Source organism: Typopeltis vanoorti, chromosome 25 (assembly GCF_054136105.1).
Source record: "Typopeltis vanoorti isolate ZY-2024b chromosome 25, IOZ_Tvanoo_1.0, whole genome shotgun sequence".
Lineage (NCBI taxonomy): Eukaryota > Metazoa > Arthropoda > Arachnida > Uropygi > Thelyphonidae > Typopeltis > Typopeltis vanoorti.
Window position 1 is genome coordinate 19441868 of NC_143573.1, and position 27600 is coordinate 19469467.

Here is a 27600-nt window from a genome sequence, read left to right on the forward strand (position 1 = left end):
TATCTGCCCACATTACTCTACTTGAGACTGACTGCCATTCAAGAAGATTAGCCTCGTATTTTGTGTTGAATACTATGGCTACTCCATTTCCTTGATTATCATTGCCTGAATATAACATTTTGTATTTATTGCTCAGAAAGATCTCACCAACTTTGGTCTTTTTTGTTTCAGTCACCCCTATTATGTCGATCTGGTACTTATCTAATTCCACAGCTAGCTCCATTTCTTGCCATTCAGACTCCTTATGTTGATAGTCCCGATCTTTAACTCTGGTGATGGAGTTGGGGTGTGTTTTCAGATTTTTCCAGTAGCTGTCTTTTCGCTGTTCACCCTGGTTCCCTGGTGAAAACAACGGGGGCCTTGTTTAACTGGGCGATACCCTAGCCAGCATGAAATTTTGTCATGTTGTACCATCATTTTTTATTTTGGTTTAACCAATAAGAATACAATTTGGTCGGCTAAATCCCAAATTGCCAGCCCATCCTCGTTCATTCAGTATCCAAGTAGATACCCAACAGGGTGCACCACGAGAAGCTGAGGATTGGACATAGGTCAGAAGCCCTGGTCGGTTCTCTGCATTCCTTTAAAGGCTATGTGGAGGTCTCCTCTCAGTTATACAGCTTTGACCCTTAAACACCCCCGTTCAAACTGTGATGGACTGAATTCATAATTTAAGTATTCTTCAGGAATAACTATTGTTTCCCTAGAATCAGGATTAATTGGGGCTTTTAAATTTTTTAATCTTCTTCTTTGAATATTTCTGCACAGACTGCTACAATTTGGAAGCATTCCGTCTACCACAGAAGAAACATTTTGTGGAACTTGAGTTCTGATTTGTGATGGGTTGCTCATTGTCGTATCCACTAATTTTTTGGCTGTTATACTAACTTCTTGCATTATTACTCTGGCCACATTTCCAGAACTGCTACATGCGTGTTCCTGTTTTTCAGAAATTAGTGATCCATCACTTACACTTGTCCAGATTCTACCTTTGTATCCTTTGTTTTTATTTTCACATCGCCAAAATTGAATTGAACCTTTCTAATCAATCTTGTCTTTAACATAAGGATACCCATTCCAAGCATATTTTTCCTTGTCTCTTTGACTTAATATTCTTGAATTATCCATTTCTGAAGAATAGAAACAAGAAATATAAATATAAAATTTAAAAAAAGTTTTCACTATTGATATAATTAAGAATTTTTTCAATACTATTTGAAAAATAGTACTGAAAAATTCTTAATTATATCAATAGTGAAATATTTCTATACTTCTATATAATTGTACTTAGCAATTTGTTTCATTTGAGAGATAATCAAGAGTTTGAAATTTATTTAAATTAATTTAGATGTCACATATACAATTTAGTATACGATTAAGATTAAATTTTGAATACATACCTTTTATGTATTGAAACTTGTTCTTTGCACGTGGTAACTGTAACGTTGACACAAATATCGGAAACAATGTAATAAACAAAACAAACTAGTCGTACTGTTTAACAGAAGTCAAAATATCTTGCGGATGCATATTAAACTAAATAACCGCACACAAAACGCCCAAATGATAAATTGCCAAACAAGACACCTTATGCAGTGAAGCTCAAAATTACTTCTTCAGACAATAAAAATAAACTTAATTATAAGCAAGATTTTTCAATTTTTTTTGTTTATACCGTTCTTTTAACTCATTTTTACCTGGTAATAGATCAACAGAATAGAATTGCATATTTCATCTTTTATTCTGTCGCCTATTTGGCCATCACCCAATTGACCGTAGCCCAGTTGCCCATGTCCCTTGCCAGAATGTGTTGTTTGTGCTGTTAAGGAATTTAAGATTCTGTATGATAAATATGTTATCAGTTGAGTGAGCCTCCCATGATGAGTCTGTTGACTCCATGGAGGGTGTAATAATAATAATAATAAATAACAATTCAGACATGTAGCACATTACTGTGCAATTAAATATTAGCACATCACCTATTCAGCACATTCATTTGTAAGAGTTTGGATGCATTACTGGCTAGTAGTCATAACTAATTTTATAGTTTGTTATATATTACAGAGTGTTATTATAATATACGCAGCAATAAGTCAGTAAAGATAGGTGTTATAGTTATAGTCATGTTATAGTTATGTAGTGTCTGAGGATAGCTCCTGACCAGATAAGTGATATTTTGAGTAAAAATTGATGAATTTGCATTGTATTGTTTACTTTTAGTATTTTAACGTGTCTGGGTGATTTTTGTGTGTCTTTCGAGTATTTTAATAGTAAATTGATAGATATGATTATCTGTGCACATGGCTCCCATAAAGAGGAATACAAAGATGGCGTCCAGGTCACCATATTTGTCTGAAAATCTTAACTTAAAAGACGTGATTCAGTGTACCATTTGCGAAATGTATGCATTGTGGAGAGCAGTTGGAGTCTGGTTAAACAACGATAGTGGAGTGAATGCAAAGTGTAAAGAATGTGAGGATTTAAAGAGTGTTTCAGGTCGTGTGAGTAATATCATTGTCGAAAGTGAGAATCTAGATAACAGCGATATTCAAGGTATGAATGATGATATTTGCAAGGTAGTACCTGATAGCTGTGAGAGTTGCGTTGAAAGACAGAATGAAGTTAAGCATACAGAACAACTGAATGAATCATCGGAGAATAAAAATGATGACACTGATGCAATGAGTGAAATAGCACTATTATGCAGAGCGATACATAGAGTAAATCAGCAGCTGGAGCGTTGGCAAAAATCTTTAACAAGCGTACTGACTAATAATCGGCAAAAGTATGATAGAAAAAATAAGGGTAAGAAAGTAAGTGTAAACAAAATGAAAGGGCATGTGTTGTATGGGGATTCCTTAGTAAGAGGTGTGTTAGTTGAGAGTTAAACAAAATCGTACCAACCCAGTGCGAACGTAAAGAATGTAAGCGAGTCAATTAGAATGCAAAAACAGCGGTTGAAGGAATTGATAGTGGTTGCGGGTACAAATGATTTGAAAGGAAACAAAAAGGCTATGAGTGAGGATGTGAAGGAATTGCTTGAGGTAGCAAAAGAAAAGAGTGAGAGAGTTAGGATGGTGAGTCTGTTGCCACAGTATGACAGTGAAGAGTATAGAAGAAGGGCCATAATTGCTAATGAATTATGTTTGATGAGTGGTGTGGAATTTGTGGATGTGCGGAATGAGTTCGATGGGCAAACGGAGTTATATAAAATGGATGGTTTACATTTGAATGGATTTGGTGTACGGAGACTTGAAAAGGTATTGTCGATTGTAGTGGAATTGAATGTACCGAACCAGGGAAACTAGAGTTATTAAGGGGGGGGGAGTAGATATGCAGATTTTAGGGAGACAGTTGAGTGTGTGAATGTGTGTGTAATATGCCCAAGCGAGTAGGAAAGACCATGAATCAGAATGGGATAGTTAGTATAAGGCATCAAAATAGGGATGGGACAAATCGGCTTCTGCAATTTATGTATACAAATGCCAGAAGTATTAGGAACAAGAGGGAAGAATTTTTGGCCTTAGTTGGCACTTCCAGATCACAGGTTATTGGCATTAGTGAAACATGGCTGACAGAAGATGACACAGCTAGTGGGATTGAATGTGAGGGGTATGGTGTGTTCTGGAGAGACAGGGAGAATAAAATGGGGGGGAGGTGTGTTATTGATGATAGCGGATGAGCTACAGCCAAGGAGAATAGAAGTGGAACTGCAGGATAGAGAAAAGAGCACATTTGAGGCTATTTGGTGTGAGATTGAAACTAGCAGAACAAAATATACAGTTGGGAGCTGCTATAGACGTTGGAGATAGTATGCATAAGCAAATAGAAGAAATGAGTGGAAGGAGGGTAATTATTATGGGAGATTTCAACTACGGTAACATTGATTGGAAGGGAGAGGACACATGGGAGGAAGGAATTGGATTTTATGTGATTATTAAGGTATAACTATCTGCGACAGCATGTAATGGAAAATACTATGGGTCAGAGAGTGCTTAACCTGGTAATTCCATCTGAGAATTTGGCTGTAACGAATAAGACCACGTTACCACCAATTGGTGAGAGTGATCATGGGGTCGTGACTTGAGAGGTGGCTAAAAGTGAGGATGTAAATATGACAAGCTTAGGAGATTGATTGGTACAGTGCCATTGCATGTACAATAGCAAGAGCAAAAAGTTGACAGTGCATGGGAGGTGGTTAAAAAGTGTCTGCATGAAGCAATGGCTGACTGTATACCTAGAGTCCAAATAATATATCAGGTAGGAGTTAAATGGATGAATAACACCATTATGCTTGAGCTGGAAAAAAAGAAACAACTATAGAGAGAATTTAAGGAGAATGGTGACCAGCAGGCACATGAACAGTATAAAGCTCGGGCCAGAAGGGTAACGAGTGTCGTAAGAAAAGCAAAAAAGGATTACGAAAGAACATTGGCCATGCAAGCTAAAGAGAATCCTAAACAGTTTTTTCCATATGTTGCAAGTAAAAGAAAAAATGTATATGGCAGAATGATTTTAAAGAATGCCAATGGTAGGGAGGTAACCGAATCAGTTGATATAGTTGAATAACTGAGTGAGCACTTTGCAAGAGTATATCATCCAGGTGGTGACATTTCAGAAATGAATGAACCAGTAGATTATACGGGAATTGTGGTGAATGAGGTGGAGGTGAGTAGTCTATTGCAAAACCTCAATGACAATACATCTGTGGGATTGGATGGTATACCAGTTCGTGTCGTATGTGAAGCGGCTAAAGAATTGTCAGTACCCTTGACCATTATGTTTAATCTGAGTCTCAGGTCTGGGTTAGTCCTGAGGGGGTGGAAAGAGGGGAAAACAGTTCCACTGCATAAAGGAGGTTCCAAGACTACTGTTGTAAATTACCGACCAATTAGCATATTAGGAATCGTTGTCAAGGCCTTGGAGAAACTAGTGAAGAAAAGAATACAGGATTGGATAGATGAAAATGGGATACTGTATGGGGGGAGCAACATGGTTTTGTGAAGGGTAGATCAAGCCTCAGTAACTTGATCACATTTTATAACACAGTGACAGCTTAACTGCATAAGGGTAATGGGTTTACAGTGATTCTACTGGACCTTGCCAAGGCCTTTGACAGGATACCACATGGAACTCTAATCAGTGAACTGGAGCAGATGGGGATGGATATAGAGTTGGTGAAATGGACAGGAGGGTGGTTGATGGAGAGATACCAGAGAGTGGTTTATTCAGGAGTAGAATCCAAAAGATGGCTTGTGACTAGTGGTGTGCCATAGGGTTCTGTTCTTGGACCACTGCTTTTCAATTTGTTCATTAACAATATAGGAAAGGATCTGAGAAGAAGTGTTCACTTGTTTGCTGATGATGCAAAGTTCGGTAGAGTAATTGTGAGTGCACAGGATGTCAAAATTTTGCAGGATGATTTGGATAGTTTGGAGGACTGGGGTAGGGAAAATGGATGTCAATTTAATGTGGCAAAGTGTAAGGTTATGCATTTTGGAGTGAAAAGATTGGCAGCAGTATATCACATTGGTGGAACCGTACTCCAGGAGATTGATGAGACCAGGGATTTGGGAGTGTTGGTGGATACGGAGTTGAAGTTTAGGGGACACATTGCAAAAGTGGCTAAATCAGCTCATCAAATCACTTGGTTACTGAAAAATACTTTAACAAGCAGAGACAAACAAGTTATTGTTCCTCTATATCAAGCCCTGATAAGACCCCATCTGGAATACTGTGCCCAGTATTCCAGATGGGGTCTGTAGAATGAACCTTATGAGAACTGATTGAAGATTTGTGGATTATAAAAATTGGTTGATAGGCAGAAAAGGGGTGATATGGTTGAGACATTCAAATTACTGAAGGGTTTCTATAAGTTAATCCAGAAGATATTTTTGAGAATAGGACTGGTGATGGGAGGATTAGGGGCCATACATGGAAGCTGAGCAAGAATGTAGTTAACAAGGGTGTTAGAGCTAGGTATTTTACTTTTAGAGTGGTAAATGAGTGGAATAAGCTGCCAGAGTCTGTTGTGGGTGCTGTGACCGTGAATGAGTTCAAGGTGAGGTATGATAGATACTGTGTGAATGGCGAATAGTTGTTCTTGACATGATGTTAGGGTCTCCCTCGATGAGTCTGTCGACTTCTTGGAGTTGCCCGAAATAATAATAATAATAAAGATAGTGAAATGTCGATGACAGAAGCTAAAAATACTGTCACATTTTTACTTTTTTTTCCTACTTGATGTGACTAGCCATATTGCAAGAATGTAAGAAATTAATATATATTTTAACAAACCACTTTATAACCAGACGATATTTCAACTGAGAATGTGATCAATCAGTCATCCTTGAATGCAAATGTTAATGCATCTCTATTATTTAAATTTTTCAAATTCACTGCACATTATAAAAGTGTATTGTATGATTCAAAGTACAGCTAATGAATAATCAGAAATTTCAATATATTTTGAATAAGATCTTCTTGAAGCATCAAAACCTTTCAGAATGGCAAATGAAGTCATAGAAATCAGGAATGGTGATATGATTGTTGAAACAGATTTTAAAGAAAAATGGACTAGAATTTAAAAAAAAGTTCCTTGGACACTAGATTTAATAATGCAAATATGGTATCAGACAAGGATGTATGTTATCCGCTCTGTTATTCATTATCTATATGGATCACATTATGAAGGAAAGTGATATCAAACCTGATATCAAAATTGGAGATGTTAATCCCGGCTCTTTGCTTTATGCAGATGTTATACTTCTAAATAAATCCACTACAAGTCTGCAAGATTCCCTGAATGTTGTAATAGATATGGTATGAATGTCAGCAATAACAAGACAATGACAATGAAAATAGGCAGAAGCATCGAAAATATCAAAATATATTGAAATTTCTGCATTGCGAATGGAGAACCTATAAAAAAAGTAAAACATTTCAGCTACTTAGTCACGATTTTTAGGGAAGATGATAAATTAAATATGGAAATAGACAACAGGATCAATAAAGCTAGTAAAGTAGGAAGTCAAGTGAATTAATTTATATGGAATAAGAGAGAAAAAACTTATTCAAAAACACTAAATTAGCTGTATACAAGACAGTGTTCAAACCAGTTTTAAGTTATGAATCTGAGAGCTGGGTTAGAAGTAAAACTTGACTAAAGACTAGAGACCACAGATATGAGAGTCCCGAGAAAGATAAGGGGCGTGAACAGATAGCATCAATGGCAATATTATATTAAAAAAACAAGGATATTAGGAAAGAACTTGACATGGTTAGCATCAAGGAATGTGTTAGCAGAGGTAATCACTTAAACAGAATGGGAGAGGAAAGATTAGCAAAACAAGTGTTCTCTGCCAGGTTGGCAGGAAAAAGTCTTTTTCCTGCCAACCTGGCAGAGAACAGAGGAAGACCAGGAAGCAGAGGAAGACCAGGATATATGCAGATTGATTATGGTAAAAAGTGTCTTAGAATATAAAATATAATATCTGACTACATTGGTGTCTTGACAGGTAACAGATTGATTTGGAGGAAAATTGTAGATAGGAAATTAGTAATGATGTAAATTTTTCATGTGGTACTGTCATATCCTGTACACCCCTTGAGGGCATGTCAGGAATTTGATGATGAAGTTCCTTGGAGAAATTGGTTCCAATAAAATACAGAAAAATCCAAAAGAAACTTATTTTATAAATGTATGTAATACAAAAATGGATGGATTATTTCATTGTTTTAAGGAAATATATAGGAGGATTTTCAAAAACTATCTAGTAGATGCAATGTCTAAATGTATTCCAAGGGTGAGAAGGTTATATAAGGTAGGTGTGAGATGGATGAATAAAGAGATTAAGCATGCGAAACAGAGAAAAAGGGCATTGTGGAGGCAGCATAAGAGAAGTGGAAAAAACAAATTCCATGAGGTCTACAAAGACCAGGCAAGGAGGGTGATTGGTTGGTGAGAGTAGCTAAACAGAGGTATGAACAGCAGTTAGCTAATGAAGCCAAAAAGAATCCTAGGGAGTTCTTTTAATATGCAAAAATGAAAGAATGATTATGGAAGGATGACATTGATTGGAGGAAATGGTATAAAGACAGCTGTTGCAGAATGTGTGGTGGAGATACTTAATGAGCAGTTCATAAAGATCTTTCAATCTTGTGAATGTGACTTCATGGAGAGATTGAGAGCAGTTGATGATGGGGAGGAGAGACTGACTGTAAGTGAGCAAGAGGTGTTTCGGGAGTTGAGTAAACTAGATGTAAATAAGGTTGTGGGACTTGATAATATATCACCGCATATTCTGAAGGAATGTGCCAGAGAGTTGACACTGGCCTTGACATACTTTTTTAATACGAGTCTTGCACTTGGTCAAGTTCCTAAAGAATGGAAGGGGGGCAAGATTGTGCCACTTCATAAAGGAGGTGATCAAACTCAAGCATCAAACTATAGGCCTATCTCTGTGTCAGGTGTTGTGGTGAAGTTGTTGGAGAAGCTTGTGAGAACTAGGATCCAGAGTTGGGTTGACAACAATGGTATAATCTTAGATGGACAGCACGGATTTGCTAAAGGGAGGTCATGTTTTAGTAATATACTTACTTATTACAATAAAGTGCCTTCCATAATCATTCTTTCTTTTGCTGGCTACATATCGAAAGAACTCCTTAAAAATGCTTTTTGGCTTCATTAGCTAATTGCTATTCATACCTCACTTTAGCTACCCTCACCAACCAAGTCACCCACCTTGACTAGTCTTTGTAAACCTCGTGGAATTGGTTATTTCCGCTTCTCTTATGCTGCCTCCATAATGCCCTTTTTTTCTGCATCGCATGCTTAATTTCTTTATTCATCCATCTCACACGCACCTTATTCAACCTTCTCATCCTTGTAATACATTTAGACATTGCATCTACTAGATAGGTTTTGAAAATCCCCCAAGCTGCACTGATCTCTTTTCCAGCTAACTCCTCATTCCATGCTACACCCGCAAGCTGTCTCCTGAGCTCTTCATAATCCTACCTCCCCTTGTAGTTCCACATATACCCTTTTCTCACAGAGGTCTTTTACCCAGTAACATTTGAATCATTCATGAAAACGTCGTGAAAAATAATTAATAAATAAATAACGGGGATATTCTTAATGTGCTAGCATGAAAAACATTTTTTTAATTAATTACAATATGTTATACATTAATTTTAAATACCATTACATATTATAAGTAGTTATAATATCTATCATGTGTTAATAATGTTAATGTCATGAAAAAAAAAAAACACAAAATAAATAATGAGTATGTTCTTAAATAGTAGATGTGGTTAGCTTATCTGCTCTCCAGCCAAAAGGCTGGGATTCAAATCCCAATGTGGGCATGGATGTTTGTGATTGTCTGTGGAAGTGGTGGATGGTAGATGGCATTGGTGTAGTTGGTGGATTGAGTGGCGGAGACAGAGAGTGATGTAGAGTAGGTGCCCTCCCTTGATGAGTCTTTGGACTCCCTGGAGGTGTCATGTAACAATAATAATAATAATATATATATATATATATATATATATATATATATATATATATATAACAAACTAGTTGGTTCAGTGGGTTCATAGGCTGTTTTTCCCAGGACTATTTTAGTTGGGAGCACACAGTTGAGCTTACACCACAGCGCAAAAATATGGTCACCCAGTTTCTTCAGTAATGAGGATACCCTAGAGACATCATTCTAGAGATAAATAACTAAGACAATATCAGGACTCTAGAATGTTGGTTATATGATGGAAAAAGATTACAGAGTTTAGTGAATAGGAAGAATAAACGTGATAGGATAGAGACATTCAAGCTAATGAAGGGATTTTACCAGATTAATACAAAAGGGTTATTCAAGGAGTCAAAGAGAAGAGAAGAAAAAAGAGTGACAGGCTGTGCTTGGAAGTTGTTTAACAGTACGAAGAACATGATGAGTAGATTGTACAACCAGATTGTGTTATGAACATGGAAAGTATGAATGAGTTAAATGCTACAATATGACTAATGTGTTAATGATCAAGTAGCCTGCTGTGAGATGTTTACTTAAGATGATAATTATTTATTAATCATTTCACTTGAATCTCATGTAAAAATTCTTATTTCTTCTGCCTGTCTTCTTACAAGCTTTGGATTAATATGTATAATTTGAAAATATATTATCAAACAATAGATCATAAATTTACCTTTTTATCCTCAGCATGTATAACTGAATTCAGCATATGAACATTACTATTACAGAATTTAAATTCATGTGAGAAGAAATATCCAGCTATATTTAGAGCATAATGAAGCTTCTTGTATACAGGTAACAATCTGTAACAAAAAACATATCTTCTTAATTTTGAATTTTCAAACAATTATGAATTCTGCAAATACATTTTTAAAATACATTTAATACGTAGCAGTAATCTATCACTTCGATTTGCAAGTAATAATTCAGGAACAATATAAGCACTATTTTACCTTTCGATTAACACATTCACGTCGGAAAGTGTTTTGCATGTTTATTGTACCCACAAGACTTCTCGTTACCATTTGTGTGCTGATTCACATTGGGGGGGGCGGGGACTCGCCGACACAGTTTATACAGCATGTTAGTTGCAACTGTTTTGGTAGAATTTTATTTGAAGTTAGCATTTGTGATGTCTTAATGACATTGAAAATTTCAAATACAATCAAAACAAAGTTATTTCATATAATTGAAAATTTCGACAAATGTTAGAACAGTTGTTTTTAGTTACTGTGTTTAGCAGTACAACAAATGATTTTGCTCGAGTCTATGCAGCATAGTTTCTATGGGAGGGAACATATATAAGAAGATGTATAAGAATGCATTGACATGTATAAGAAGAGCTACTGATTGGGATAAGTTTTCTAGGAATAATTAAATATATATGCGTAATTGTTTTAGTAAGAGAGGCTGTAAACGTTGTGCGCTAGTGGTTTTATTAGTGTGGGGGATTTTTTTTTTGCCAAAACTTAATTACGAAATAGTTATTAGACTTAATAACTTGCAAAAAATGGCGGTGGCATTGACATTCCATGACTTTAATTTAGATTTCAGTCATTTCGTTATGTGTGAGGTCTGTTATATGTATTCTTTTGATTACATAAATGATTTGTGGATATTTGGTGAGGATGGAAGGAGGGTGTGTGCGAAGTGTGACATGGACGAGGAATTGATGAATGCAAATATGAAATTGATGAGAGAAAGTGTTAGTAGCGAGATTGTAGGGAAAATGAGTGCACGTTTGAAAGAGAAGGATGGTGCGAAAGAGAGTCAAAAAAATGTTAAAAAATCAGAAAAAAAGAAAAAGAGCGATTTGAGACAAAAGTGAGGTGAGAGTGGTGGAAGGAAACGAAATTGAGAGAATGAATGAAACTAGAAATGGCATCACGCAGAAATCGAAAGTAAAAAAAAATCGAAAGAATGGATGATAGTGAAAAAAGAATGAATGATAGCGAAAGTTCAACGCATGCTAGACTGAAAGTACAGAAAAAAAGAAAGATGAATGAGTGTGAAAATGGGAAGAATGATAGCGAACGTTGGACCGAACGTACAAAAACAAAGAAAGATGAATGAGTGTGAAAATGGGAAGAATGATAGCAAAAGTTGGATGCATGTTGGACCGAAAGTACAGAAACAAAGAAGAATGAATGAGAGTGAAAGTGAGAAGAGGAAGTTGAGAGTTAGAAAGTTAAAAAGATTGAATGATAGAGAGAATGTGTCGCAAGATTCGGAAGTTTAATTGGATTGGATGAGGCAAGAAATGAAATGGACGCGGAATGAAATTAAGAAAATTCAGGTAAAAACTATTAAAATAAATAATGATACAATGAAAGAGTTAACAAAAGATGAGCGAGTGGCGTTGTATGGCGACTCCATTATTAAAGGTGTGCTGGAGGATAGAATGCACAAGGTATGTTTTCCAGGCGCTAAAATAAGTAGAGTGATTGAGGCATTGGTATTGTGGCAGGAGAGAGCAAAAGAGTTAATTGTATTAATTGGTACGAATGATTTGAGAGAGGACAAAGAGTGTGTCAGAATAGATATCAGGAGGCTGCTTAGAAGGATAAAAAAGAATAGTGTGACAGGAAGGGTAGTTAGCATGTTGCATAGGTATGACTGTGGTGAAATGAGGCAAAGAGCAAGGATTATGAATGATATGCTGGCTGAAATGTGTGAGGAGAAGGGAGTACAGTTTGTTAATGTGTGGAATGATTTTGAGGGACGAAGTGAGCTGTATGGGAGCGGTGGACTGCATTTGAGTGGTTATGGTGTGAGTCACTTGGAGAGACTACTACTACTGGAAGGTAGAGAAGTGAAAAAAAAAGTAAAGAAGTGAGGGTATGAGTATAGAAAATGAGAGAATGGGTGTACAAGAGGAGCAGGGAAATGGGGAGGCTCAGGGTGAACAGGGGCACACAGCATGAGAAAGGTGGATGCTCCAAGAGGAGGTGAGCATATGTAGGCAGGAAAGGAATGGGATGACCAGAGATTCAAGAGGAAACAGTAGGAATTGAAAAGGGTTTTAAAATGAAGAAGCAGAAAGGGAAACGGCCCCAGTCAAGCATGGAGAGATCACATCGAGTGAGTGGTATCAGTTGAACTAACTGTAGATCCAGAAATGAGCTGTTGTGTTTATATACAAATGCTAGAAGTATAAGAAATAAGCCAGACGAAATGGTTGCACTAATTGCATCTGTTCACCCAAAGATTGTTGGAATAAGTGAGACATGGTTGGAAGAGGATGACATCCTGACAGGAATAGAGATGGAAGAGTATGATGTATTTTGTGAGGAAAGAAGGAGTAAAAAGGGAGGGGGAGTGCTATTGATGATAGAGAAAGAGTTATGTTCATACAAAGTAGAGTTGGAAGAGGGAAATAGTGCCAGTGGTTTTGAGGCAGTATGGTATGTGATGGAGGTGAATGGAAACAAATACTTGGTTGGATGTTGTTATAGACCAGGTAATGTGGATGGTGGCGATAATGAAATGTACAATCAAATTAGTCAAGCAAATAAGAAAAGGGTGATCATTATGGGCAATTTTAATTATGGCAATATAGACTGGAATGATAAGATAGCAACTGGAAGTAAAGAAAGAAAATGAGTTTCTCGAGTTTTTGAGGGATAACTACCTCAGACAGTATGTAACAGAGGGCACACGAGGATTAAGGGTCTTGGATTTGGTCATCTCATCAGAGGATGTAAATATAAATGGGGTGTCAAATCATCCACCAATTGGTGAGAGTGACCATGAGGTGATTACCTCGGTGGTTGCCAGCAGTGCGAGGACCTCTGTGGGAAAAGGGTATATGCGGAACTACAAGGGGGGAATGATTATGAAGAGCTCAGGAGACAACTTGCAGGTGTAGCATGGAATGAGTAGTTAGCTGGAAAAGAGATCAATGCAGCTTAGGGGATTTTCAAAAACTATCTAGTAGATGCAATGTCTAAATGTATTACAAGGATGAGAAGGTTAAATAAGGTAGGTGTGAGATGGATGAATAAAGAGATTAAGCATGCAATACAGAGAAAAAAGGCATTGTGGAGGCAGCATAAGAGAAGTGGAAATAACCAATTTCATGAGGTCTACAAAGACCAGGCAAGGAGGGTGACTTGGTTGGTGAGAGTAGCTAAAGAGAAGTATGAACAGCAGTTAGCTAATGAAGCCAAAAAGAATCCTAGGGAGTTCTTTCGATATGTAGCCAGCAAAAGAAAGAATGATTATGGAAGGATGACAGTGATAGAAGAAAATGGTATAAAGACAGCTGTTGCAAAATGTGTGGTGGAGATACTTAATGAGCAATTCATAAAAGTCTTTCAATCTTGTGAATGTGACTTCATGGAGAGATTGAGAGCAGTAGATGATGGGGAGGAGAGACTGACTGTAAGTGAGCAAGAGGTGTATGGGGAGTTGAGTAAACTAGAATTTAATAAGGCTGTGGGACTTGATTGACATATTTGTTTCAATACGAGTCTTTCACTCGGCCAAGTCCCTAAGGAGTGGAAGGAGGGCAAGATTGTGCCACTTTATAAAGGAGGCGATCGAACTTAAGCATCAAACTATAGGCCTATCTGTGTGTCAGGTGTTGTAGTTAAGTTGTTGGAGAAGCTTGTGAGAACTACGATCCAGAGTTGGGTTAACAACAATGGTATTATCTTTGATGGCAGCATGGATTTGCTAAAGGGAGGTCATGTTTTAGTAATCTACTTACTTATTACAATAAAGTGACTGCTTCCTTGCACAGAGGAGAAGGATACACAGGAATATTGAAGACTTCTTGTAAGGGTGGAAAGAGAGGAAATTAGTTCCACTGCATAAAGGTTTCAAGAGTGCTGTTGTAAATTACCGACCGATTAGCATATCAGGAATCACTGTCAAGGTCTTGGAGAAAATAGTCAAGAGAAAAATACAGGATTGGATAGTTGAAAATGGGATACTGTATGGGGTACAGCATGGTTTTGTGAAGGGTAGATAATGCCTCAGTAACTTGCTCAGGTTTTATAACACAGGGAAGGCTGAACTGGATAAGGGTAATGGGTTTACAGTGATTCTACTGGACCTTGCTAAGGCCTTTGACAGGATACCACATAGAATTCTAACCAGTAAACTGCAGCATATGGGGTTGGATATGTTGGTGAGATGAATAGGAGGGTGGTTGATGGAGATATATCCAGAGTGGTTTATTCTAGAGTAGAGTCCAAAAGACAGCCTGTGACTAGTGATGTGCCACAGGGTTCTGTTCTTGGACCACTACTTTTCAATTTGTTCATTAACGATATAGGAAAGGATCTGAGACTAAGTGTTCATTTGCTTGCTGATGATGCAAAGTTGGGTAGAGCAATAGTGAGTGCACAGGATGTCAAAATATTGGAAAATCATTTGGATAGTTTGGAGGACTGGGCTAAGGAGAATGGATGTCAATTTAATGTGGCAAAGTGTAAAGTTATGTATTTTGAGGTGAAAAGATTAGCAGCAGTATATCACATTGGTGGAACCACTCCAGGAGATTGAAAAGGCCAGGGACTTGGGAGTGTTGGTGGATAGGGAGTTGAGGTTTAGCGGGCACATCAAAAGTGCCTATATCAGTTCATCAAATCACTTGGTTGCTGAAAAATGCTTTAACAAGCAGAGACAAACAAGTTATTGTTCCTCTGTATTGAGCCTTGATAAGACCATATCTAGACTACTTTGCCCAGATTATGCACTAAGGTTTCTTCTTGATGGGGAGGAGGTGGAGAGGATCCAGAGACACATTTGGGATGCTAAAGGCATTTTGTTTATTAATTATCTTGAAAAGGGAAAAACAACAACCGGGGAATATTATTCCAATCTTTTAACCAGACTAGATGAAAAAATTCATGAGAAAAGATCCAGTTTACAGAAGAAAACTGGATCTTCTATCTCTTCCCAAAACTAAAACTCTTCCTTGCTGTCAGCGTTTTTCTTAGAATCAAGAGGTGATTGCAGCTGTAAAGGGGTATTTTGCAGAGGAACAAGATAATGTTCCTCTGGAGAGTGGCACTGGAGAATCGCTGGAATAAATGTATTAGACTCAAGGGAGATTATATCGAAATTTAAATATAATTTTGAAATTATAAATTCATTTTTTCATTGTTAGGCCGAGAACTTTTCAGACCACCCTCGTACAAAGAAAGAATCATCATTATTTGATACCTTCATGGAGTCTCAGATGTCATCAGTGGAGGCCTTCCCTCACTATTATCCCTATCATACCTCTCAAACTCATCACTAATAATCTACTCAACTAGTTACTAGTTCAGGTAATCTATTCCACTCTCATTGCTGTCCAAGAAAAAATCTGGTCCTGACATCCTTACTAACTACACTCTTAACTTTCAACCATGTTCCTTGTTCTTATTTTCCCTTCCTGTTGTATACTTAATTTCTTGTGCATCTATTTTATAAAATTCATTAGTAACTTCTGCTTCTATAGCCTATCTTTTCTGCATATTAATCAACTTCTGCAACCCACAGATCTTCATTTCATCTCAAAATGCATTCTAGAGATCTTGAGGGTTGAAAGTTCGGACTTGAGAGGTTAACTGATCCAAGGCAAACATAAGTAGAAATGAGAGTAGTTGCAGGCATGAGAGAAGGAAATGAAAGAATGGTAGACCTAGAGAAAGAGGAAATGAGAGAAGTTTGAGAGAGAGTATAGGAGCAAGAGATAGTGATGATAGGAGAAAGAGAAAAAATATTGAGAGATTGAAGAAGAAAGAGGGAAATGAGTGGAGTTTTCAGTGATTTGCTATGGGTGTGCAAAGTAGGATGGAGGTGATTGTTTGGAAGAACAACAGCAAGTTAATAAGGCAGGTAAGTGAGGTAAGAATGTGGATGACATGATAATAATAGTTCATACAAATGATTTGAAACCCTATGAATTCGATATTGAGAAATTTACATGAGAGATTGTACATCAGAAAAGTGTGAAATGTTAGGTAAGTAGTGACTGTACTTCCCAGATATGATTAGAGTTAAGTGTAGCAATAATTAATGATTGGATAGTGAGAATGTATAAAAAGAGAGGTCTGAAATATGCAGATGATTGAAATGAATTCATGATAGAAATGAGCTGCATGCAAAGATTAGTTACATTTTTGAACATGGAAGTAGGCAGGCAATTATTCTCTGGAAAAGGAAATAAGGACACAGAAACTATATTGTCTTGGTGAAGAGAAAAAAGTAGCTTTGTGTGGGAATTATGGCTTGGAAAATAGGAGGATGCAGTGCTGAATGAAGTCTGGGGAAAGTATGTCAGGAATATCTGGAATAAAGAGAATGCGATTTTGGTAATGATAGCTTTACCTGTCCAAAGATTATTGGTATCAGTGAAATGTGCTTCACAACAAATTATGTCCTGAGAAGAACAGAAGAGTTTAACATATTTCAGAAGGAAAGGAAGGATGAATGTGTGTGTTGTTAAGTGTTACTTAGGATAAAAGATCAGCTGTATTCCTTCAAAGAAGAAAACTTTGTAGGCTAGGAAATGGAGGGTGATGAATAGAAAATGTTAAAGCAAATTACTCAATGATAGTGATGATTATGGAAGATTTTAACTATAGCAATATATAATTGAACATAATATAGAAATAAAAAAACTGAATTTCTGGACTAATTCCAGAAATTCAATTCAAAAAAGGAACAATTTCTTTTCTATTATGCCTTTGAGAAGATATCCTGTGATATCTTGACAAGTAGATCAACATTAATATCAGCCATGAACAGCAAGTTGGAAGGCACCAGCTCTGTATCATGTGTACAAACCTAGCCAGAGATGACTTTTGCACAGTGCAAAAAAAAAAAAAAAAAAAAAGGCAGCAATTACGAAAGACATAGAAGAGAAATGTTAAAGTGGAGAAGAAGTATGGACAATCAATTATAAGGAAGGGCTACTAGAGAAAATCAACCTCTGTAAATAACCAGAGTGAAAACCTGATCCTAAACACTGCATAGGGAACATGTGGGGCAGCGGCCCATGTGGTCAAAAGCAAACTTGATAGAACCTTCCAGATCCATTTCACAAATATACACAACATCAGTTCTAACCTTAATGATGTTCACTTCCACATTCAGTCTGCAAAACCTCACCTACTCTTCCTGACAAACTCAAATATTAATCTCCTTAAACACTACTCATCTCTGCTTTCCCAACTACACACTAACTTATATCACCTCAGAAGTGGGGTCTGCGCATATGTTGGCTCCAATATACTACGCCAGAGAATATCCAACCTGGAATCTCTCAATTTGGACCTACTTAGACTAAAAATCACCCTACCTCATTCTACTAAATTCACATGCTGTCTCTTCCACTCCCTAATGCCAACAACCACTCTGAACATTTCGACTGATTTTCCTTAAATGTTGATTATTCTCAATCAACTCTCTAAACAGTGAAGTCATCTTCCTCAGATAATTCATATCCAAAACATCAGCTGGCTGCCTGCTTCCAACCGTGCAGACCAAACATGTACAGAGGTTGAGACTTTTGCAATCACAAATCATCTCATACAAATTGTCCACATGCCCAACAGAATGCCAGACAATCTCAACCACTTCCCAAACACCTTAGATTTTTTCCTCACCAGTGACCCATCTAAGTACACTGTGAATGTCTGTTCTCCAGGCAGATCAGACCACAATGTAGTGCAGATCTCTTCTGCCATGATGCAACACAAACACTCACATCCATGTGTTGTATAGCATTGCCAGCAGTGCGAGGACCCCTGTGAGAAAAGGGTATATGTAGAACTACAAGGGGGGGGGGGATTATGAAGAGCTCAGGAGACAGCTTGCAGGTGTAGTATGGAATGAGGAGTTAGCTAGAAAAGAGATCAATGCAGCTTGGAGGATTTTCAAAAACTATCTAGTAGATGCAATGTCTAAATGTATTCCAAGGGTGAGAAGGTTAAATAAGGTGGGTGTGAGATGGATGAATAAAGAGATTAAGCATGCTATACAGAGAAAAAGGCATTGCATAAGAGAATTGGAAATAACCAATTTCATGAGGTCGACAAAGATCAGGCAAGGAGGGTGACTTGGTTGGTGAGAATAGCTAAAGAGAGGTATGAACATCAGTTAGCCAATGAAATCAAAAAGAATCCTAGGGAGTTCTTTCGATAGCCAGCAAAAGAAAGAATGATTGTTGATTTATTGATGTTTTGGATTCAATTTAATGGACTTAAGTGTGTAATTTTGGTATATTATTGGAGCTTTATTAGCGTGGTTAGTGTACTAAAGTACTGGAAGAGAGAGGTATGAGACTGAGCAGAAGTAAGACAGAGTATATGTGTTGCGCAGTGGGCGGTGGCCACGAGACAGACCTGGAGCTGGAAGGAAATGTCATCAGGAAGGTGAGAGACTTTAGATACTTAGGTTCGACAGTGGAAGAAGATGGAGGAGGTGAGAAGGAAGTGGGATGCAGGATACAAGCAGGTTGGAGGAACTGGAGGGAGATGGCTGGAGTGTTATGTGATAAGAGGGTGCCGATCAATCTGAAAGGCAAAATTTATAGGACAGTAGTGAGGCCAGCTATGACATATGCTATAGAAACTGTGGCCCTGAGGAAAAATAACATTAGCAGGATGGAAGTAGCAGAGATGAGAATGCTTAGGTGGATGTGCGGTGTGACCAGAAAGGATCATCTGAGAAATGACTATGTGAGGGGAACAGTGAAAGTTACGAACTTAGGAGCGAAAATACAGGAGGCAAGGTTGAGATGGTTTGGTCATGTGATGAGGAGGGAGGACGAATATGTGGGAAGAAGGGTCATGCAGATGGATGTGCAAGGAAGGCGGAAGCATGGGCGGCCAAAGAAGAGATGGAGGGAGCTGGTAGAAGAGGACTTGAAGATGAAGAACTTAGATGTGGTGACAGCCCAAGACAGGAAGGTGTGGAGGAGACTCATAATAAACAGTGACCCCACTTAGGTGGGAGAAGCTGCAGAAGAAGAAGAAGAAGTGTACTAAAGTGTTTTATAACATAATCTATGTCGGGAAGTCGCCGCTAGATGAATTCGTAATGAATTCATCACTAGATGAATTTGTAGTGTTCGTGCAAGCTCCAGATAAGATAAGTATCATTTTCAGTTATCGATACAAATTACTTAATATTGTGTAGTTTTGTTTTGTTTGCCTTGCGTATTTTAGTGCATCTATTTTTGGTGTGTTATAACGTATAATTTGACAAAACATGTTGCAAATAAGTATGACACCTGTGCGAAGGAAAATGGCGGCCAGTAATGAAGGTTCACCATCGTTATCAAAGAATGGTAGCATAAAAGAAATGAGTCAGTGTACTAGCTGTGAAATGTACGCTTTGCGGAGTGCGGTCGGAGTGTGGTTAGATGATAGTAAAGGATTGAATGTGTGTAGAAAATGTAAGCAGAATGAGGAATTGAAGTGTATTTCGGATCGTGAGTGTGATATTTTTGTCAACCTTCAGAATGAAGGAAATAGGGATATAACAAGAAACGGCAAGGTTGTACATGAAAATTGTGAGAGTGTGAATGTAGAAAGTGTGAATGATAGCATAAATGGTTTCTCAGAGAACAAAAAAGATGAGATAGATGCATTGAGTGAGATCGCGTTGTTGAATAGTGCGATAGAAAGAGCAAAACAGCAGCTAGAGTGCATGAACAAAAGTAGACTGAATGAACCAACCAATAATAAAAGGTATGACAGGAAAAATAGACGTATGAATGTGAACATGAACAAAATGAAGGATAGAGTGCTGTATGGAGACTCGTTAGTACGAGGTGTGTTAGTAAAGGATTTGACAAAATCGTACCAACCTGGTGTGACCATAAAGGACGTAACTGAGTCTATTAGAGAGCAAAAGGAAAGGGTGAAAGAAATGATTGTTGTGGCAGGTACAAATGATTTGAAAGGAGATAAAATGGAAATGATAGAAGACCTGAATGAATTGTTTGAGGTAGCAAAAGAAAAGAGTGAGAGAGTTAGAATGATTAGTCTTTTGCCACGGTATGACAGTGAAATGTTTAAAAGGAGGGCTATAATTGCGAATGACTTTATGTGTGGGTTATGTATGACGAGTGGTGTGGAATTTGTGGATGTGTGGAGTGAGTTTGATGGGCGAAAGGATCTATATAAGATGGATGGCTTGCATTTGAATGGTTACGGTGTAAGAAGACTTGAGAAAGTGTTGCTGAATGTAGTGGATGTGCAAATTCAGGGAAACTAGATTTGTTAAGGGGGGGGGGGTAGAGATACAGTCCTTATGGAGGCAGTTGAATGTAAGAATGAATATAATATGCCAGAGCAAATAAGGACAACAAATCTGAGTGGGATAATTAATATAAGGCATCAAGGTAGGGTTGGGGCTAATGGAGGTCTTAAATTCATGTACACTAATACTAGGAGTATTAGGAACAAGAAGGAAGAGTTTTTGGCCATGGTTGGCACTTCCAGACCACAGGTTATAGGTATTAGTGAAATGAAACATGGCTTACTGTAGATGATATAACTAGTGGGATTGAATGTGATGGGTATAGTGTGTTCAGGAATGACAGGGAGAATAAAATGGGGAAGGAGTATTGTTGATGATAACTGATGAGCTACAGCCAAGGAAAATAGAAGTTGAATTGCAGGATAGAGAAAAGAGCACATTTGAGGCCATTTGGTGTGAGATGGTGGCTAGCAGAACTAAATATACAATTGGGTGCTGCTATAGACCAGGTGATGGAAAAGATGGTGGAGACAGTATGCACAAGCAAATAGAAGAAATGGGTGTAAGGAGAGTGATTATTATGGGAGATTTCAACTATGGTCGCATTGATTGGAGTGAGGAGAGGACACACGGGAGGAAGGAACTGGATTTTATGCGGTTATTAAGGGATAACTATCTGCGACAGCATGTAATGGAAAATACTAGGGGTCAGAGAGTGCTTGACCTAGTAATTACATGTGAGGATTTGGCTGTAACAAATATGACCACATTGCCACCAATCGGTGAGAGTGATCATAGGGTCTTAACTTGGGAGGTGGCTAAAGGTGTAGAATTTTCAATTAAGACAGGGTACATGTGGAATTATCGGGCTGGAAAGTATGACAAGCTTAGGAGTTTGATTGGTTCAGTGCCATGGCATGTACAACTGCAAGGACTAGAAGTTGATAGTGCATGGGAGGTAGTTAAGAAATGTTTGCATGAAGCAATGGCTGACTGTATACCTAGAGTCCGAATAATAAATCAAGTAGGGGTTAAATGGATGAACAACACCATTAAGCTTGAGTTGCAAAAAAAGAAACAACTATGGAGGGAATTTAAGGAGAAGGGTGACCGGCAAGTTGTTGTTCCTCTGTATCGAGCCTTGATGAGACCCCATCTGGACTTCTGTGCCCAGCTATGGGCACCAGGGTTTCTTCATGATGGGTAGGAAGTGGAGAGGGTGCAGAGACGAATGACGAAGATGATAGCAGGTCTGTGGAATGAACCTTAAGAGAATAGGTTGAAGATTTGTGGGTTGCAGAAATTGGACGATAGGCGAAGGAGGGGTGATATGATTGAGACATTCAAATTACTGAAGGGTTTTTATAAGATTGATCCAGAAGATATTTTTGAAAATATGACTGGTGGTGGGAGGACTAGGGGCCATGCATGGAAGCTGGGCAAGAGCATGGTTGACAAGGGTGTTAGAGCTAGGTTCTTTACTTGGAGAGTGGTAAATGAGTGGAAGAAGCTTCCAGAGTCTGTTGTGAGTGCTACGACCGTGAATGAGTTCAAGGCAAGGTATGATAGATACTGTGTGAATGTTGAATAGTTGTTCTTCACATGATGTTAGGGCCTCCCTCGATGAGTCTGTCGACTCCTTGGAGTTTCCCGGAACAACAATAATAATAATAATAAATATGGAAGGATGACATTGATTGGAGAAAATGGTATAAAGACAGCTATTGCAGAATGTGTGGTGTGCCACTTCATAAAGGAGGTGATCGAACTCAAGCATCAAACTATAGGCCTATCTGTGTGTCAGGTGTTGTGGTTACATTGTTGGAGAAGCTTGTGAGAACTAGGATCCAGAGTTGGGTTAACAGCAATGGTATAATCTTTGATGGACAGCATGGATTTGCTAAAGGGAGGTCATGTTTTAGTAATCTACTTACTTATTACAATAAAGTGACTGCTTCCTTGGACAAAGGAGAAGGATACACAGTAATATACTTGGATTTCGCAAAGGCTTTTGATAGAGTACTTCTTGATAGATTGACAGTCAAACTAGAGCAGATGGGGTTGGACATTAGATTGGTGCATTGGATTGGAGACTGGCTATCTGATAGGCATCAACAAGTTGTGTATGGGGGAGCAATATGCAGGAAAAGGAAAGTCACTAGTGGAGTGCCTCAGGGGTCTGTTTTAGGGCCATTACTGTTAAACTTGTATATTAATGATATTGGCAAAGATTTGGATGGAGATATTCAGTTGTTTGCAGATGATCCAAAGTTAGGACGAACCATAAAGAGTAGTGATGATGTTGTGACCTTGCAAGAAGACTTGAATAAATTGAGTGATTGGGCACGGAAATGGGGATGTGAGTTCAATGTTGCAAAATGTAAAATTTGGAAAACAAAGATGGGATGCAGAATTTATGCTTGGTGAGAATATATTGTTGGAGATAGAGGAAATAAGAGATCTTGGGGTGATAGTAGATAAGGATCTAAAATTTAGGGGACACATCGCCCAATTTGTGAAGACAACACAAAGGCTTCTGGGGATGATGTGGAGGACACTGACATAGAAGTAGGGAGATGCTTGTTCCATTGTATAAGGCTTTGATTAGGCCACACATGGACTATTGTGCCCAGATTTGGTCACTGGGTTTTGAGAAAGATGAAGAGATGTTGGAAATGGTCCAGAGGAGACTGACTAAGCTAGTTTGTAACCTCTGGAATGTCGAGTATGAGTAAAGATTGAGAAGGTGCAATTTGCAGAGTCTGGTGGAGAGAAAGAAGAGGGGAGATATGATAGAGACCTACAAGTTGGTAAGAGGTTGTTATTGGATCAATGGTGGAGAAGTTCTACAGAGAATAGTGGGAGATCAAGGGAGAACCGGAGGTCACCCCTGGAAACTGTATAAAGTGGGTGTGAATAGGGGAGTGAGAGGCAGGTTTTTTCGTGCAGAGTTGTGAATGATTGGAATGCCTTGCCTGAGAGTGTGGTGTCTGCAAGGAGTTTGAGTGTGTTTAAGACACAGTATGATGAGATGTGTGTGATAAAAGGACCTCCCAGATGAGTCTTTGACTCCATGAGGTCTTGTTTAATAATAATAATAATTACCAGAAAGCAAAGTGGAATGATCTTTGCAACTTCTATGCCTCATTTCCATGAAAGTGGGATGATCTTTGCAACTTCTATGCCTCATTTCCTTGGTAAGATTACTGTTTCTGGCACCTTAGCCAAATCTATGTGTAGAAAGAATGACTGAAATAATGCTCATTGGCACGGAAACATTTATTCCCCGCTCCCCTCTAGTCCACCTATCTTAGTCTTGGTTCTTCCATAGGTGTCAAGACTGTACAAAAGAGTCAACATACCGCAACTAGCTTGCATTCAAAAACTCCATCTTCCTATATAGCCTACACCAAAGCCCAGAATAACTGCAATAAAATTATCAACATGAAAATTGATTTTGAGAGAGCTAAAAGCAGGAAATGTGCATCCTGTTTAAACAACAGCTATGCCTTCTGGGCTCTAGCCAAAGCCATTGTCTTAACTTCTGCCCAACACTGCTCCCACCACTACTACACCCAGATGATACAACTGCATCATCTCTCATAGAAAAAGCCATCTTCCTGGCTTCCTACTTCTCCTTCAATTCTTGCATAACTGATCATGATAAATTTCCTGAACCATTCCAAACACTCAACACTCGATGCCACATCTAACCTTTCACAAAAAATAAAAAAAATAAAATAAAAATAAAAATTGCTCAAACTGGATACCAAAAAATCTCCTGGCCTCATGGCATCCCTCCAATTGTTTGTTCTAAGGGTCTATGCCCTGCCTAGTGTTGACTCTCGCTTTATGCCAACTTGAAGAATCTCATCTAATAAATGACTGATAGTATGGATTCTATCAATCAACAGGAGATCTACTAAACTATGTTACCCATCTCTGGACAAACACAATGGGAAATGTTTTGCAAATCTCTCTTAATATTTTCAAGGCTTTTGATTGAGTTTGGCACAAAAGTCTATTGAGAAAACTCCTCATTTGGTCTTCCCAGACTTCTGATTGGGTGACCAGCTTTCTGGCCAGACACTTCAAGTGATAGTGGATGACTCCTTATCTTTTTTCTATACAACAAATAGTGGTTGATATCAACCCCTGGAGGTCAATGTGGCTATCCAATGTATGTGGGGGGGGGGTTGATAAATGTCTAGGGTTCAAAAGGAAGTTTAAATTTTTAATGTTCTTTATAAAAATTTCTTTAAGTATTTCCTTTAAATTTCTTCAAATATTTCTTATCGAGAAGCAGTAATGAAGTAAAAGGGTGAAGGAATTATTATTTTTAAATTGAGAAATTTATTATTGATAACATTTATTCATTTATTTAACATGATGGGGATCGATGAGGGATCAATGGTCTAAAAAGTTTGCTGGCCCCTGGTTTAGATGATGACAGCGCATTGCACCTCACCTTTATGTTTCACAAACCCTACAATGCACAAATTGCCACAACCTCCAGAACTCTAATCTCTACTATATTAAATTCTGATCTTCAAAGTATTCATCAATAGGGTTTGGATAACATTATCAACCTCAATGCTAGCAAAACACAGCCCTATACAAATCACAAATCTGCTTGACCATTGAATACTGCTCTCATATCTGGTGTGGTGCACCTAAGCACTCCCTGAAAATATGGAATTCTATACAGAAAAGAGCAGTTAGAATGATTGACAACCACTTTCTCACAACACACTCCACTTACTCATTCAGTCTCTGCAGCCTGCATCTTCTGTAAATATTTCCATGGCCACTTTTCATCAGAACTGGCATCAATAATTCTTCCAACCTTTTGCATATCTGTCCAAACACATGCAGCAGCTAACCAATACTCAGACAATTCAACTCCAAACCCATAAAACAAATTTCTCCTCTTCTTCGTTTATTCTTTCCACTGCTGCCCTTTGAAGCAGTCTTTCACATGTGTTTCCTGAGGAATACAACCCACAACTTTTAAAATCAAATGCAAATAAGTTCCTTATTGCCCATCCATGGTATTAGTGTATTATAGGTTGATCAACCTCTTGCGGATGGGTTCTCGTTAAAAAGATATCAAATAGAATCCCCTGGGTGCAATAATATCCTGGCTGAGCTGCTGAAAGCTTTGCCTGGCAATAATAACTATTTAGTGGAATCCAATCAAAATATCTATAAAACAATAGAATTACCTGAATTTTTTTTACAACATCCATCTGCATACCAATTCCAAAGAAAAGTAATGCACAAAATTGTGAGGATTACAGAACTGTGAGCCTAATATCTCATGCATCTAAAATTATTTTAACCATTGTTAACAAACAAATTGAAAGAGCCTTAATCGGTGAATTGAGTGAACAACAGAAAGGCTTCAGAAGAGGAATGGGAATCATTAATGCTATTCTGAAACTAAAAATACTAATAGAAAGATCACTTCAAAGAAATAAGAATATTTACATATGCTTCATAGACTTTCAGAAGACCTTTGACCAGGTAAAACATAATAAAATGTTCAATATATTAGATAAATTAGACATAGAAGATCATGTACTTAAGAGATTATAAAAATGATTTACACCAAACAGAAAATTCAGCTGTTTAACTCTAAGGCTTCTGTAGTGAAAATAAAAAGAGGTGTTAGACAAGGGTGTATCCTTTCATCAAATCTATATCTATAGTGAGACAGTGACACAAAAAAAATAGGAATTAGTATCAATGGAACTAATAGCAGAAAAAGAACCATTCTAATAGAAGAAAACAGAAACAAATTAATCAAATTACTGCAGCTAATAGTTGAAGAAGGTAAAGAATTTGGATTAGATATAAATGCAAAAAAGACCAAATTTATGGAAATCTCAAAAGAAAACAGATCCGAGCCAGAAATATTCATAAACAATATGAAAATTGAACATAAACAGAATAGAAATATTTAGTCACCTACGTTACTGCAGATGGAAAGCAAGATAAAGAAATAAAAATAAAAACAGCAATAGCTAAAGATGCCTTCTGGAAAAATAAAGAGCTGCTCAGAAGTTCTGTGGGTATCGAGACAAAGAAAAGAATGATAACATTAGCGTGGCCAGTTTTCACATATGGAAGTGAGACCTGGATATTCAAGAAGAGAGTAAGACAACAGATAATGGCCTTTGAAATGTGCTATAGGAGAGCTCTGTAAATCTCATGGACAGAACATGTGACAAATACTGATGTCCTACAGAGAATGAGAACACAGAGATCTTTATTACAGGAAATGATCCAGAGAAAGATGAGATTGGCAGGACATGTACCGAGAGGTTCAACAGGACAGAGGATACTAACAGTTTTAGAAGGAAAAATTCTGGGAAAAGGATCAAGAGGCAAAAAACGAAGAATATGGCTTGAAGATATAAGATCATGGACAGAGGATCACAGGGCTATGCAGAAACAAAAATGTAAGCCGCCAACAGAACTGGAAGGACATGGTGCTGCACCCTTTCGATGAGGATGCTACATGAAGAAGAAGAAGATTATAACAGTCTAGGGCAGTTCCATGGATAAAAGAATTTATTGTTATCACCAGACCTCCATGTAATCAAAAGACTCATCATTGGAGGTCCCAATATCATTACACATAGCTCCTCATACTATGACTAAGCATTCACCATTTCTGCAATTAATGCAATCTCAAGCAATGCATTCTAATCATCTACATTCTCCATGCAAAAGCCTATCCTCCCCTTTCCTACTCACACTCTCCTTAATAGGGCTTACAGGGATGGTCTCTTGTACACAAGCATGCATGCACTAACACTAAGCAAATGAGGCAACAGAATGAATGAATAAAGGCAACAGA

The 27600-nt window shown here is 37.8% G+C and overlaps 1 protein-coding gene across 2 annotated transcripts in view; it reads right to left on the reverse strand.

Annotated features, from left to right (window-relative positions):
* Positions 1-27600, reverse strand: part of LOC150092586 (fatty acyl-CoA reductase 1-like) — a 190736-nt gene that overhangs the window by 36284 nt on the left and 126852 nt on the right. For both annotated transcript variants that reach the window (XM_090414701.1, XM_090414700.1), the window contains exon 11: positions 10201-10330. In XM_090414701.1, the coding sequence (XP_090270827.1) occupies positions 10201-10330 (130 nt within the window). The remainder of the gene's footprint in view (positions 1-10200; positions 10331-27600) is intronic.